This window comes from Oncorhynchus kisutch, linkage group LG29 (genome assembly GCF_002021735.2).
Source record: "Oncorhynchus kisutch isolate 150728-3 linkage group LG29, Okis_V2, whole genome shotgun sequence".
Taxonomy (NCBI): domain Eukaryota; kingdom Metazoa; phylum Chordata; class Actinopteri; order Salmoniformes; family Salmonidae; genus Oncorhynchus; species Oncorhynchus kisutch.
In genome coordinates this window covers 35,495,145-35,511,794 of record NC_034202.2, presented here as the reverse complement: position 1 = coordinate 35,511,794, position 16,650 = coordinate 35,495,145, and the positions used below count along the sequence as shown (strand labels likewise).

Genomic DNA, 16,650 nt, shown 5'->3' with positions numbered 1-16,650 from the left:
AGTCTGATCAACTGTAGGCTACTAATAAGAGCACCTAAACATTAGAGATCTGCTGAATGGGATGAAAACTAGACATTTTTTCAGTCTGATCAACTGTAGGCTACTAATAAGAGCACCTAAACATTAGAAATCTGCTGAATGGGATGAAAACTAGACATTTTTTCAGTCTGATCAACTGTAGGCTACTAATAAGAGCACCTAAACATTAGAAATCTGCTGAATGGGATGAAAACTAGACATTTTTTCAGTCTGATCAACTGTAGGCTACTAATAAGAGCACCTAAACATTAGAGATCTGCTGAATGGGATGAAAACTAGACATTTTTTCAGTCTGATCAACTGTAGGCTACTAATAAGAGCACCTAAACATTAGAAATCTGCTGAATGGGATGAAAACTAGACATTTTTTCAGTCTGATCAACTGTAGGCTACTAATAAGAGCACCTAAACATTAGAAATCTGCTGAATGGGATGAAAACTAGACATTTTTTCAGTCTGATCAACTGTAGGCTACTAATAAGAGCACCTAAACATTAGAAATCTGCTGAATGGGATGAAAACTAGACATTTTTTCAGTCTGATCAACTGTAGGCTACTAATAAGAGCACCTAAACATTAGAAATCTGCTGAATGGGATGAAAACTAGACATTTTTTCAGTCTGATCAACTGTAGGCTACTAATAAGAGCACCTAAACATTAGAAATCTGCTGAATGGGATGAAAACTAGACATTTTTTCAGTCTGATCAACTGTAGGCTACTAATAAGAGCACCTAAACATTAGAGATCTGCTGAATGGGATGAAAACTAGACATTTTTTCAGTCTGATCAACTGTAGGCTACTAATAAGAGCACCTAAACATTAGAGATCTGCTGAATGGGATGAAAACTAGACATTTTTTCAGTCTGATCAACTGTAGGCTACTAATAAGAGCACCTAAACATTAGAAATCTGCTGAATGGGATGAAAACTAGACATTTTTTCAGTCTGATCAACTGTAGGCTACTAATAAGAGCACCTAAACATTACAAATCTGCTGAATGGGATGAAAACTAGACATTTTTTCAGTCTGATCAACTGTAGGCTACTAATAAGAGCACCTAAACATTAGAAATCTGCTGAATGGGATGAAAACTAGACATTTTTTCAGTCTGATCAACTGTAGGCTACTAATAAGAGCACCTAAACATTAGAAATCTGCTGAATGGGATGAAAACTAGACATTTTTTCAGTCTGATCAACTGTAGGCTACTAATAAGAGCACCTAAACATTAGAAATCTGCTGAATGGGATGAAAACTAGACATTTTTTCAGTCTGATCAACTGTAGGCTACTAATAAGAGCACCTAAACATTAGAAATCTGCTGAATGGGATGAAAACTAGACATTTTTTCAGTCTGATCAACTGTAGGCTACTAATAAGAGCACCTAAACATTAGAGATCTGCTGAATGGGATGAAAACTAGACATTTTTTCAGTCTGATCAACTGTAGGCTACTAATAAGAGCACCTAAACATTAGAGATCTGCTGAATGGGATGAAAACTAGACATTTTTTCAGTCTGATCAACTGTAGGCTACTAATAAGAGCAGATGCATACAGCCTATGCGCGCTATCCATTTGGTCAGGTTGTTGGTAACGTTATGTATTTATAGTCCATTTGTGTGTTAGGAGAAAATGTGAACGTGAATGTGATCAAATTGTGTCACTTCTCTTGCGTTCTATGCAAGCAGAGTCAGGGTATATGCAGCAGTTTGGGCCGCCTGGCTCGTTGCGAACAATGTGAAGATAATTTCTTCCTAACAAAGACCGTTATTAATTTGCCAGAATTTTCCATAATTATGACATAACAATGAAGGTTGTGCAATGTAACAGCAATATTTAGACTTAGGGATGCCACCCGTTCGATAAAATACAGAACGGTTCCGTATTTCACTGAAAGAATAAACGTTTTGTTTTGGAAATGTTTGTTTCAGAATTGTACCATATTTACAACCCAAGGCTCGTATTTCTTTGTGTTTATTATATTATAGTGAAGTCTTTGATTTAACATTTGATAGAGCAGTCCGACTGAGCGCTGGTAGGCAGAAGCAGGCTCGTAAACATTCTTTCAAACAGCACTTTCCTGTGTTTGCCAGCAGCTTTTTGCAACGCTTGCTTCACAGCGCTGTTTATGACTTCAAGCATATCAACTCCCGAGATTAGGCTGGCAATACTATAGTGCCTATACGAACATCCAATTGTCAAAAGTATATGAAATGCAAATGGTATAGAGAGAAATTGTCCTACAATTCCTATAATAGCTACAACCTAAAACTTCTTAACTGGGAATATTGAAGACTCATGTTAAAAGGAATCACCAGCTTTCATATGTTCTCATGTTCTGAGCAAGGAATTTCGAAATGAGGTTTTTTACATGGCACATATTGCACTTTTACTTTCTTCTCCAACACTGTGTTTTTGCATTATTTAAACCAAATAGAAACATATTTCATTATATATTTGAGACTAAATACATTTTTATTTATGTATTATATTAAGTTAAAGTTAAAGTGTTCATTCAGTTTTGCTGTAATTGTCATTATTACTAATATATATACAAATTGGCAGATTAATCATAATCGGGTTTTTTTGGTCCTCGGTATCGGTATCAGAATTGAAAAATCATAATCGGTCGACGTCTAAGGTGGATTATCAGGGCGTTATTCAGGAACGCTTCTTGGGCTACTTTGATGTGTCAAATGGGTGTGATGCCAACTCTGTGTTTAACACGTATGTGGGGCTTTATGTGGTTGCGACCCAAATGGGTGAAAAACTCTACTCAGTTTCAATCCTAATAAAACAACCTTGTCTATCAATATGGAATGTTGAGATCCAACCTAGAATATACCAATAATTACCAAAAATGTATTATAATATAATAACTATACAACAATGTTGTTTATACGTGATGAAAATGAAAGCTTCCCAATCTGAGTTTGGGCTGAGGAGGCATTAAAACCTGTTATAGTCTTCCCTCAACCCAATCCTAACCTTAACCACTAGTGGGGAAAATGCTGAACTGACCCAAGATCAGCAACTTGGGGCAACTTACCCCTACATCCCAAAGCCCGTTCTGAGGGGCAATGATAAATAACTTGAAACTGCATGCTGAAAAACCCTTGCGAGTGAAACAAATAATTGTAAGGTTGGATTTATGGACTGAAATGAACTAAACAATAGACTAAATAGACTAATGATAACAATTTCATGGATTTGGTTTGAAATAATTATACACTATGATATACTGTATGTTTCAGTTAGAAGGTCCAGGTCACTGATTGTAGGCTTGTTGGTGATGTAGTGAACATTAACAGGAAATGCACAGCAGCAACCAGGAAACGTTTTGCAGTCAGATACAATTATTTTATTTGAACATATTTAACAGGGTTAAACATTCAACTACTGATTCAATTCTCTCTCTTCTTAAATGCATCCCATTTTAAAGAAACATAAAGAGAAGTATCAATACTGGTATAGAACATCAGAGAGGAAACAGTCAGAATATGTCCCTTCATTGCAGAGTCTCATCAGGAACTCTCAGTCTAAATTAACTGAATATTTGAACACAATATGTCATAAACTCCTCTTTGACGTGTTAAAGACACGGTGGAACAATGACAATGTTGCTTTCACACCTATCTGGTCCTTTCCGACTTTTTAGCATTGAACAGAAAGGATAGAGGCCGTTTTATCATAGAATTACATATAGAATCACAATTATATTCTCTCCAATTGTTTTCATTAAAAGAAAGTACAGCCTCTCTGTTAAAGCAGTAGCAGCAGCAGCTGCACGAGACTATGATCCCAACACAATATGACATACACTCCTATATGACCTGTTGAAGACAGAGCTGTTAGCGGGAGGTTGATTGAGTCATTGTTGAGTCTGGCTGGTTCCTCTTGTAGATACAGCAGCAGAGTATAGTCCCCCCTATCAGGAGCATGGAGGCAGACCACCTACAGACTCAGCTAAAATAACCGGGTCATGCTGGGTAAACAGGACGAATGGGTAGTGCTTCAGGTGGACATCTGTTCTTAAGTAATGGTCAACCAAAAACACAGTGGTGAGCTGCAGGATACCAGCCAGGATGAAGAATGTTCCAACGATGAACCTGGCCTTGACCCTGTTACTCTTGATGCAATTACACCACCTGGTCCCAAAAGATGGAGCCCATCACTCCTAGAGCTCCCAGGATGGAGGAGATGGAGGTCGTGATCAGAACCTTCCAAGTGTTCCTATATTGGGGTTCCGGATAATAACTGAATGGGACCAATATAGAGAGAGCACAGGGTGCTTGTCACGCCTTGTGTTTTCGTTATATATTTGGTCAGGCCAGGGTGTGACATGGGTTTATTTTGTTGTGTTTCGTATTGGGGTTTTGTAGGCATTGGGATTGCGGCTGAGTAGGGGTGTAGCATAGGTTTGGCTGCCTGAGGCGGTTCTCAAACAGAGTCAGGTGATTCTCGTTGTCTCTGATTGGGAACCATATTTAGGTAGCCGGGGTTTCACTGTGTATTTTGTGGGTGATTGTTCCTGTCTTTGTGTTTGCACCAGATAGGGCTGTTTCGGTTTTCACATTACGTTTATTGTTTTTTTTGTAAAGTTCGTGTTTCGTTATTTAATAAACATGGATTGCAATAGCCACGCTGCATTTTGGTCCGATCCTTGCTACACCTCCTCGTCCGAGGAGGAGATAGAAGAAAGCCGTTACAGTGCTAGGGAGACTATCCATCCAAAGATTCCCATCATCCATCCAAACACTCCCACAGTGACGCCCAGTATGACCCCTCCAATCAGGAGCATGTGTCACGTTCTGACCTTTATTTCCTGTGTTCTGTATTTAGTTAGTATGGTCAGGGCGTGAGTTGGGTGGGCAGTCTATGTTTGATTTTCTATGTTTCGGCCTAGTATGGTTCTCAATCAGAGGCAGGTGTCATTAGTTGTCTCTGATTGAGAATCATACTTAGGTAGCCTGGGTGTCACTGTGTGTTTGTGGGTGATTGTTCCTGTCTTTGTGTTTGCACCAGATGGGACTGTTTTAGGTTTTCTCACATTTGTTGTTTTTGTTAGTTATCTCATGTGTAGTTTCTTTATAAATTAAAGAATATGAATAACCACCACGCTGCGCTTTGGTCCGCCTCTCCTTCAGATGAAGAAAACCATTACAGAATCACCCACCAACCAAGGACCAAGCGGCGTGGTAACGGGCAACGGCAAAAGCAGCAGCAGGAGAAGCAACAGAGGCAGCAGCAGCAGGAGCAGCAGCAGCAGCAGTGGGAGAGGCTGCACTATTTGGAGAGATGGACTTGGGAGGAGATTCTAGACGGTAAAGGGCCATGGTGAGAAAGCCACGGAGGCGGACAATAAGGCGGACTAAGACAATGGTGAAGTGGGGTCCGCGTCCTGCGCCAGAGCCGCCACCGCGGACAGACGCCCACCCAGACCCTCCCCTATAGGTCAAGGTTTTGCGGCCGGAGTCCGCACCTTTGGGGGGGGGGTACTGTCACGTTCTGACCTTTATTTCCTGTGTTCTGTATTTAGTTAGTATGGTCAGGGCGTGAGTTGGGTAGGCAGTCTATGTTTGATTTTCTATGATTTGGGGTTTTCTATGTTTCGGCCTAGTATGGTTCTCAATCAGAGGCAGGTGTCATTAGTTGTCTCTGATTGAGAATCATACTTAGGTAGCCTGGGTGTCACTGTGTGTTTGTGGGTGATTGTTCCTGTCTTTGTGTTTGCACCAGATGGGACTGTTTTAGGTTTTCTCACATTTGTTGTTTTTGTTAGTTATCTCATGTGTAGTTTCTTTATAAATTAAAGAATATGAATAACCACCACGCTGCGCTTTGGTCCGCCTCTCCTTCAGATGAAGAAAACCATTACAGCATGGAGGAGGACCACCTATTGAATTCAGCTAAAATAACCAGGTCATGCTGGGTAAACAGGACGAAAGGGTTGAGCTGCAGGTGGACATCCGTTCTTAAGTAATGGTCAACCAAAAACACAGTGGTGAGCTGCAGAATACTAGCCAGGATGAAGAATGTTCCAACGATGAACCTGGCCTTGACCCTGTTACTCTTGATGCAATTACACCACCTGGTCCCAAAGATGGAGCCCATCACTCCTAGAGCTCCCAGGATGGTGAAGATGGAAGTGATTGTCATCAGAACCATCCATATGTCCCTATAGGGGGGCTCAGGAGAAAAACTGAATGGGAGCAATATAGAGAGAGCACAGGGCACTAGGGAGACTATCCATCCAAAGATTCCCATCATCCATCCAAACACTCCCACAGTGATGCCCAGTATGACCCCTCCAATCAGGAGCAGGGAAGCCGCCACCCAGCCAAAGTACAGAGAGGCCCCCAGCTCAGGTTTTCCTTCGATCCACATGGGGAAGTCGATGATGATAAATATTGCTACCAAGGAAACAGTGATGAGGATAAGAATTCCGGCACCAATGAAAAGTATTCCAGCAATAATTATCAACTTGGCCTGAGATGTTTTGTCTTTGATGCAGTTGGTGCACTTGGCACCGACCATGAAGAATATGACCCTCAGAACCCCCAGGATGATGGCACTTAGGATCATGGTTCTGGCAGGCTGCAGAAAGTGGTGCAAATACCTCATGGAGTTGAACACCTCACAGTGTGTCTTTCTCGTGCTTTGGGTCACACAGCTCATCCACAGGCCGTACAAGACCACCTCTGTGTTGGCAACATTAGCCTGTATGATGGTTGTCACTATCCAGGTAGGGAGAGAAAAGACCACGATGGTCAGTATTAATCCTATGACTCCCAGGGCGATGCCCACAACCTCCACCATTTCTATGATATCCATGCCCATCAAAATGCTGTATCCTTGACTTCGTCTCGCTCAGCAGATTTGTTCACTCTGAAGCTCGTTGCTGAGGTCTTATGTAAGATTGGAGAGCTGAGCCATTCAGAAGACCTCTATAACTGCTCAATGTTGTAATGTCACTTAAATATGTTGTCATGGAAACATAAATCCTATTAACACAGATGTGGGGCAGGATGTGGTTTCGACCCAAATGTGTTAAAAACTCTGATAAGTTAAAACTCATCAAACAGCATTGTGTAACAATATGGAATGTTGAGATCCAACCTACAATAAACCAATAATTGTCAAAAAGGTATAATTATAATATAATAACTATCCAAAAATGTTGTAGGGAAGTGATGAAAATGTAAAATTCTCATTTTGAGTTGGGCTAAAGATATAGTAAAACCTGTTTTAGTCTTCCCTCAACCCAATCCTAACCTTAACCACTAGTGGGGAAAATGCTAAACTGACCCAAGATCAGCACTCAAGACATGCTCCTCCAAACTATTCAGTCCTTCTGTAATGCCATATCTACGGCAGATGTTTTTGAGAATGTGTCTCACACATAGGCCACAATACAAGTGACAGGAGCATAGTAATTTGTACAGAAGTGTAAATGTTATGTGTAAAGACCTGTAGGCCCACGTGAGCACCAGTGCCATGGAACAAGAGATGACATTTATTACATTTAGCTTCTGACCCCATCCTATTTAGAAATATTATTTTGGTTTTAAAAATCAGATTGCTTATTTTTCATTTCATTTGATTAAACACCAAGCATAGCCGCCACTCTCTGCATTTTTGGGAACGTTCCGTATCTATGCATTTCACTGTTGCTCTACACCTGTTGATTACAAAGCATGTGTCAAATAACATTGTACTTGATTTGACTGTGCTGGATGACCCGCCCTGTATCTACATACCAAATGGCACCCTATTCCCTACATAGTGCACTCTATCCAGAGCCTTGTTCAAAAGTATTGCACTATATAGGAAATAGGGTAGCATTTGGAACACAGCCACAGCATCTCTCTTCTCTTCACTATCTGTCTGCATTCCAGCCATGCTGTAAAACAGGTTCCACATACATCATATTTACACAGTCCAGAGATGAGGAAAGAACTGTTCACTGTTGTTATAAAGGGTTAACAGAAGTGTCTTACATGTCTGCAGTCATGGACATATAGCTTTATTATATGTTCTTAAACTACAAATATAAATGTTTTTAAAAACACTGAATTATGTTGCTGGTTCAATTCTAAACACTAAGTTAATTGAAGTACGAAGGCAGCAAATTTGAAAAAGAACAGCAATTATGTTGGAATATGGTTTAAATGTAATGGAGGATGGAGCGGTGCATGTCGCCAGGGAAGAAGAGGGAGGTACAGCACCTGTGTACACCTGAACCAGTCTCACCTGTTCCTTGGAGTACATCTGTGTGGGTTTATATGTTCATTCACATTTCTAAACAGCCCAGATGAAAGGATTCAAACAGCACCGATACTTACTTAGTCATTTACCACCTGACAACAGACGGTGAACGAAACCGCTGCAGGGATTGTTTTTTAAATGTATTTCATTTTTTAAATTACCCAGGTAGGCTAGTTGAGAACACCTTTATTTAACCAGGTAGGCTAGCTGAGAACACCTTTATTTAACCAGGTAGGCTAGTTGAGAACACCTTTATTTAACCAGGTAGGCTAGCTGAGAACACCTTTATTTAACCAGGTAGGCTAGCTGAGAACACCTTTATTTAACCAGGTAGGCTAGTTGAGAACACCTTTATTTAACCAGGTAGGCTAGCTGAGAACACCTTTATTTAACCAGGTAGGCTAGCTGAGAACACCTTTATTTAACCAGGTAGGCTAGTTGAGAACACCTTTATTTAACCAGGTAGGCTAGCTGAGAACACCTTTATTTAACCAGGTAGGCTAGTTGAGAACACCTTTATTTAACCAGGTAGGCTAGTTGAGAACACCTTTATTTAACCAGGTAGGCTAGTTGAGAACACCTTTATTTAACCAGGTAGGCTAGTTGAGAACACCTTTATTTAACCAGGTAGGCTAGCTGAGAACACCTTTATTTAACCAGGTAGGCTAGCTGAGAACACCTTTATTTAACCAGGTAGGCTAGCTGAGAACACCTTTATTTAACCAGGTAGGCTAGCTGAGAACATCTTTATTTAACCAGGTAGGCTAGCTGAGAACACCTTTATTTAACCAGGTAGGCTAGCTGAGAACACCTTTATTTAACCAGGTAGGCTAGCTGAGAACACCTTTATTTAACCAGGTAGGCTAGCTGAGAACACCTTTATTTAACCAGGTAGGCTAGCTGAGAACACCTTTATTTAACCAGGTAGGCTAGCTGAGAACACCTTTATTTAACCAGGTAGGCTAGTTGAGAACACCTTTATTTAACCAGGTAGGCTAGTTGAGAACACCTTTATTTAACCAGGTAGGCTAGCTGAGAACACCTTTATTTAACCAGGTAGGCTAGCTGAGAACACCTTTATTTAACCAGGTAGGCTAGTTGAGAACACCTTTATTTAACCAGGTAGGCTAGCTGAGAACACCTTTATTTAACCAGGTAGGCTAGCTGAGAACACCTTTATTTAACCAGGTAGGCTAGCTGAGAACACCTTTATTTAACCAGGTAGGCTAGTTGAGAACACCTTTATTTAACCAGGTAGGCTAGCTGAGAACACCTTAATTTAACCAGGTAGGCTAGTTGAGAACACCTTTATTTAACCAGGTAGGCTAGTTGAGAACACCTTTATTTAACCAGGTAGGCTAGCTGAGAACACCTTTATTTAACCAGGTAGGCTAGTTGAGAACACCTTTATTTAACCAGGTAGGCTAGTTGAGAACACCTTTATTTAACCAGGTAGGCTAGTTGAGAACACCTTTATTTAACCAGGTAGGCTAGTTGAGAACACCTTTATTTAACCAGGTAGGCTAGTTGAGAACACCTTTATTTAACCAGGTAGGCTAGTTGAGAACACCTTTATTTAACCAGGTAGGCTAGTTGAGAACACCTTTATTTACCCAGGTAGGCTAGCTGAGAACAAGTTCTCATTTACAACTGCGACCTGGCCAAGATAAAGCGAAGCAGTGCGACACAAAACACAACACAGAGTTAATAGAAAAAAGAAAGTCTATATACAGTGTGTGCAAATGGCGTGAGGAGGTAAGGCAATAAATAGGCCATAGTAGGTTTAAAGATATTAGGCCTTCTTCACCACATGGTCTGTGTGGGTGGACTTTTTTAGATTGTCAGTGATGTGTACGCCGAGGAACTTGAAGCTTTTCACCTTCTCCACTGCAGTCCCATCGATGTGGATTGGGGCGTGCTCCCTCTGCTGTTTCCTGAAGTCCACGATCAGCTCCTTCGTTTTGTTGACGTTGAGTGAGAGGTTGTTTTCCTGACACCACACTGAGTTCCCTCACTTCCTCCATGTGTTGTCATTGTTGGTATTCAGGCCAACTACTGTTGTGTTGTCTGCAAAGTTGATGATTGAGTTGGAGGTGTGCATGGCTACGCAGTCATGGGTGAACAGGAAGTACAGGAGTGGGCTGAGCACGCACCATTGTGGGGCCCCTGTGTTGAGGATCACCATAATAGAGGTGTTGTTTCCTACCTTCACCACCTGGGGGCAGTCCGTCAGGAAGTCCAGTACCCAGTTGCACAGGGCGGGGTTCAGAACCAGGGCCCCAAGCTTAATGATGAGCTTTGAGAGTACTATGGTGTTTTAGGCTGAGCTGTAGTCAATGAACAGCATTCTTACATAGTTATTCCTCTTGTCCAGATTGGGTAGGGCAGTGTGCAGTACGATGGTGATTGCGTCGTCTGTGGATCTATTTGGGCGGTATGCAAATTGAAGTGGGTCTATGCTGTCAGGTAAGATAGAGGTCATATGATCTTCATGATGACAGAAGTGAGTGCTACGGGATGATGGTCATTTAGTTCAATTAGCTTTGCTTCCTTGGGTACAGGAACAATGGTGGACATCATGAAGAAAGTGGGGACAGCAGAATAGGATAAGGAGAGATTGAATATGTCCGGTAACACTCCAGCTGGTTGGCCTGCGCATGCTCTGAGGACGTGGCCATGCGAGGGTTAACATGCTTAAATGTCTTACTCACGTTGGCCACGGACAACGAGAGCCCACAGTCCTCGGGAGCAGGCTACGTTGGTGGCACTGTGTTATCTTCAAAGCTGGTGAAGAAGGTTTAGCTTGTCCGAGAACAAGACGTCGGTGTCTGCGACGTGGCTGGTTTTCCCTTTGTAATCCGTGATTGTCTGTAGTCCCTGCCACGTAAGTCTTGTGTCTGAGCTGTTGAATTGCGACACCACTTTGTCTCTGTACTGACGTTTGCCTGTTTGATTGCCTTACAGACGACATAAATGCAATGTTTGTATTCAACCATATTCCCAGTCACCTTGCCGTGGTTAAATGCAGTGGTTTTGCTTTCAGTTTTGCGCGAATGCTGCCATTTATCCATAGTTTTCTGTTTGGGTGGGTTTTCATAGTCACAGTGTGCACAACATCCACTATACACTTCCTGATGAACTCAGTCACTGTGTCCGTGTATATGTTAATGCTATTCACCGAGGCTGAACCAGACTGACCTCTGTACTGTGGAAAGTCCATCACTCCCGATGTAAACAAAGCACAGGGCACTATAGAGACAATCCATCCATCTCCATGCCCATCAAGATGATGGCTCCTTGGGTGCATCTCTCTCTACTGCACCTGCATTTCCTGGAAGAACGAGGATGTGACTTAACAAAGAGATTCCAGAACAGTGGAGATGTTATACTTCCAGAGAAGATCCTGGATTATACAGGCCTACAGCTTCAGTCTTTGCAACTTTAGTTCAACAACAGCAGATTGTTCAACGTTCTTTTGTCACAGACGATTGTTTGCAGAGTTCTTCTGTGAGACTAGAGAGGCCGGCCAGTCAGAAGCAAGCTAAGGGGTGCTTGACGTCATCTGCTGCCATGGAAACACAATCTGTACAGATGTGGTGAAATCTGTGGTTGTTAGTTTCTAGAGGACTAGTGAGTTTCTAGTCCAGCCTATTTCTACCCCAACTGTTTTGTTGCTGACCTGGCAGATGTAAGCATTATGGCAATGTCGCACATGCTGACTTATGACTTTTGAGAAACACTGGGCTATGGCAACATGATATCGTAAAGATACTAGTGATGGAATTTAAGTGTGTTAAATTGGGAATGTCTTTCTTAAAGCAGTAGCAGCAGCACCTGCACCATACTATGGTCCCACCACAATGTGACATAAACTCCTATATGACCTGTTGAAGACAGAGCTGTTAGCGGGAGGTTGATTGAGTCATTGTTGAGTCTGGCTGGTTCCTCTTGTAGATACAGCAGCAGAGTATAGTCCCCCCTATCAGGAGCATGGAGGAGGACCACCTATTGAATTCAGCCAAGTAACCCAAAACACCCAAAATGATCCAGCAGGTATGGGATATTCTGTATCATGTAATGGTACACAAAGAAGAGAGTGGAGAGCTGGAGGATACCAGTCAGGATGAAGAATGTTCCACTGATAAACTTGACTTTGATCCTGGGCCTTTTACTCTTAATGCAGTTACAGCACCTGGTCCCAAAGATGAACCTCATCACTCCTAGAGTTCCTAGGATGTAGGAGATGGAAGTGATCATCATAGGAGCCCATTTGACCCCACTGGGGGGGGGGGGGTACATAAAAAACTACTATATAGACAACACAGGGCACTAGGGAGACTATCTATCCAAACGCTCCCAGAAACCTGACTTCAATATCACTAGAGGGTAGGAGCTCCACAGTATGACCCCCATTATCAGGAGCAGGGCCGCAGCCTCCCAGCAGATGTAGAGCGAGACCCCCAACTCCCCCAAATGGTGCTGGCCGTCCAGGAGACAGGAACGAGCACCAGGATTACAGCCAGGATGAAGATCATTCTGGAGATGATCATTACTTTGGCCTTGGACTTTTTGTTCTTGATACTGTTGGTGCACTTGGCACCGAATATGAATACTCCCAGTACCCAGAAGATGATGGCCATGGCTCTGACGGCGGCTGATCCTGGGTTAAGGCCAGCATGTAGTTGTAGACCTGACACTGCAACAGGTCCCAGGTCAGGTCCCAGGTTAGATGACAGGTGGCGATGTTGAAAAATTTGTAAGGTCTACCTGTCCACCTGTTGCATTCGGCACGTGACAAATTTAATTTGATTTGAAGGTAGCCAGACTGCACACTGGCTCAATTAAATTCCATCACTAGTATATTTTATTATCTTATGTTAACATAGCCCAGTGTTTTTTCAATATAAATGCACAGAACTGAATTAAGCTTCATAGTCTTCAAAAAGTATTAGGGGATCTTGTGCAATATAGCAATATTGTTAACTTTTGCCAGTGAAACAACCTATTAATTGAGATGTGGGTCAGTATGTGGTTGAGACAAACTTGAGGGAGACGCTAGTGACATTCAGTGAGATTGAAACTACATGCTGAAAAACATTTAAGTTTGAAATAAGTAATTGTAAGGTTGGATTCATGGACTGAAAGTAACTATACAATAGACTATATTTACTAATGATAACAGTTTCTTGGACATGGCTTGAAATAATTCTACATTATGATATATGGTTCAGTCAGAAGTTCCCAGTCACTGACTGTAGGCTTGTGGTTAATGTGGTGAGCATAAACAGGAAATGCACAGCAGCAACCAGGAAACACTTTGCTGTCAGATATGTTTTTTATTTGAACATCTTTAACAGGATTAAACAATCAACCTCTGATTCAATTCTTCTTAAATTCATCCCATTTTAAAGAAGCATAAAGAGAAGTATCAATACAGGTATAGAACATCAGAGAGGAAACAGTCAGAATATGTCCCTTCATTGCAGAGTCTCATCAGTAACTTTTCATCAGGGTCTAAATTAACTGAATATTTGAACACAATGTTTCATAATCTCCTCTTTGACGTGTTAAAGACAAGGTGGAACAATAACTATGTTGCTTTCACACCTATCTGGTCCTTTCCAATATTCTAACATTGAACAGATAGGATTGAGACCATTTTTCATCATAGAATTAAATATAAATTCACAATTATTGGATCCCCATGATTTTTGTAACAAGAAAGTACAGCTTCTGGCCCAGATGTTCGTGGGAGGTTAATATACAGTGGGGAGAACAAGTATTTTTTAACCTGCAAAATCGGCAGTGTTTCCTACTTACAAAGCATGTAGAGGCCTGTAATTTTTATCATAGGTACATTTCAACTGTGAGAGATGGAATCTAAAACAAAATTCCAGAAAATCACATTGTATGATTTATAAGTAATTAATTTGCATTTTATTGCATGCAATAAGTCACCTACCAACCAGTAAGAATTCCGGCTCTCACAGACCTGTTAGTTTTTCTTTAAGAATCCCTCCTGTTCTCCACTCATTACCTGTATTTGAACTCGTTACCTGTATAAAAGACACCTGTCCACACACTCAATCAAACAGACTCCAACCTCTCCACAATGGACAAGACCAGACAGCTGTGTAAGGACATCAGGGATACAATTGTAGACCTGCACAAGGCTGGGATGGGCTACAGGACAATAGGCAAGCAGCTTGGTGAGAAGGCAACAACTGTTGGCACAATTATTAGAAAATGGAAGAAGTTCAAGATGACGGTCAATCACCCTCAGTCTGAGGCTCCATGCAAGATCTCACCTCGTGGGGCATCAATGATCATGAGGAAGGTAAGGGATCAGCCACGAACTACACGGCAGGACCTCGTCAATGACCAGATTTTCAGAACGGATGGAGGGTAAAGTTGCCCCTAGTTGCTGATCTTGGGTCAGTTTAGCATTTTCCCCACTCACGCTTACAGTTAGGATTTGGTTGAGGGAAGACTCGACAATGTCTAAATCAACCTACCGCTAACATCTCTGTCAAGAAGCTGAACTTTCTTGTTATAAAAACCATTGGGATCCGGTAATTGTGATTCTATATTTAATTCTAGGATGAAAAATGGCCTCTATCCTATCTGTTCAATGTTAGAATATTGGAAGGGACCAAATAGGTGTGAAAACAACATAGTTATTGTTCTACCTTGTCTTTAAAACTTGGTTCCTGCGGGACGGTTGCGCTAACATAGGCTAATGAGATTAGCATGAGGTTGTAAGTAACAAGAACATTTCCCAGGACATAGACATATCTGATATTGACAAAAAGCTTAAAATATTGTTAATCTAACTGAACTGTCCAATTTACAGTAGCTATTACAGTGAAAGAATTCCATGCTATTGTTTGAGGAGAGTGCACAGGTTTGACCATGAAAATATATTAATAAACAAATTAGGCACATTTAGTTCATTGAATCAGTCTAGAACTTTGCACATACACTGCTGCCATCTAGTAGCCAGAATCTAAATTGCACCTGGGCTGGAATAATACATTATGGCATTTCTCTTGCATTTCAAAGATTATGTTACAAAAAAAAGCTGTACCATCTTTTACCAGATCTAATGTGTTACATTCTCCTACAGTGGCTCCTCCGTTAAGTTGCGAGCACTGCGGGACTTAGAGCTACCCACTGTCGTAGCTTCATTGCTCCAGAACACCACAAAGGGGAGTTAGAGCACTCAATATGCATTTGGTTCCCAAGGTTTTTATATGACCAATCATATCGAGTGGTTCCAATGATGAATTTTGATGCGCACCAACCTTGCCTGGTGGCGTTCTTCAAAGAAGATGGCTGACAAAACATTACCGTGAAACCAAATGTAAGTCGTTATAACGAGTCAAGCAAAACATGTAAAATTGAGAGGAATATGTTAATGTAGAGACAAACGTTTGTGCATATTTTTTCGTCAAAGTTTATTTAGCAAGTTATGACTAATTAACATTAGCCAGCTAGCTAGTGTTAGGAGAATGAATTTGTAATTCGTGTTGAATGTTTTAGGGACTCCAGAGAACCAGCAAACCAGGCTCTCATCTTGTGAAACAGTAGATGTAAAGAATCTAGCTTGCTAAAGCATTTACTGCAAATTGAATGTACAATTGTGTAAGCTTGCCATGCAATGCAGCTGAAGTAACATAGCTAGCTAACTATTTACTTGCTTATTGTGTAGTGGGAGACAAAAATAACTGTATGCCTACGGATGTGTAGCTAGCTACAGTATGTTGCCGATCTGTGTATGGACCCTAAAAATGTAGGTTCTGAACAAATATTCATACCAACCTATGAACCTCAGCTATCATAGTTGTTGTATCAACTTCAAGTCTGAATGGCATTAATGAAGCCTATGGATAGAGTAGAACATAACTTATGATATTGCATACTGATGCAAGTCCTATATACACAAGTACTGTAGTGATTAGCACGCATGATTCCCACATTGTAGCATGTACAGTGGGGCAAAAAAGTATTTAGTCAGCCACCAATTGTGCATGTTCTCCCACTTAAAAAGATGAGGCCTGTAATTTTCATCATAGGTACACTTCAACTATGACATGAGGAACAAAAATCCAGAAAATCACATTGTAGGATTTTTAATGAATTTATTTTCAAATTATGGTGGAAAATAAGTATTTGGTCACCTAAAAACAAGCAAGATTTCTGGCTCTCACAGACCTGGTACTTCTTCTTTAAGAAAAAAAAGCCTGTTTACTTTGGGAACGTTATTTTTCCAAAAATGAAAATACTGGCCCCTAGTCACAAGAGGTTTAAGCCTTGTTTTTTTTTATTCTAACACGG

The 16,650-nt window shown here is 41.2% G+C and overlaps 1 protein-coding gene across 1 annotated transcript; it reads right to left on the bottom strand.

The window, feature by feature from the left end:
• Window positions 1-5,919: 5,919 nt before the first annotated feature.
• LOC109878720 (claudin-4-like) lies at window positions 5,920-6,879 on the bottom strand. Its single transcript, XM_020470929.1, has one exon. It carries the CDS (start codon window positions 6,877-6,879, stop codon window positions 5,920-5,922), a length of 960 nt encoding a protein of 319 aa, XP_020326518.1.
• Window positions 6,880-16,650: the final 9,771 nt, after the last annotated feature.

Bases quoted from the DNA above. Each gene is read 5' to 3' on its own strand.
- LOC109878720 (XM_020470929.1), bottom strand. From the start codon at position 6,879: ATGGATATCATAGAAATGGTGGAGGTTGTGGGCATCGCCCTGGGAGTC.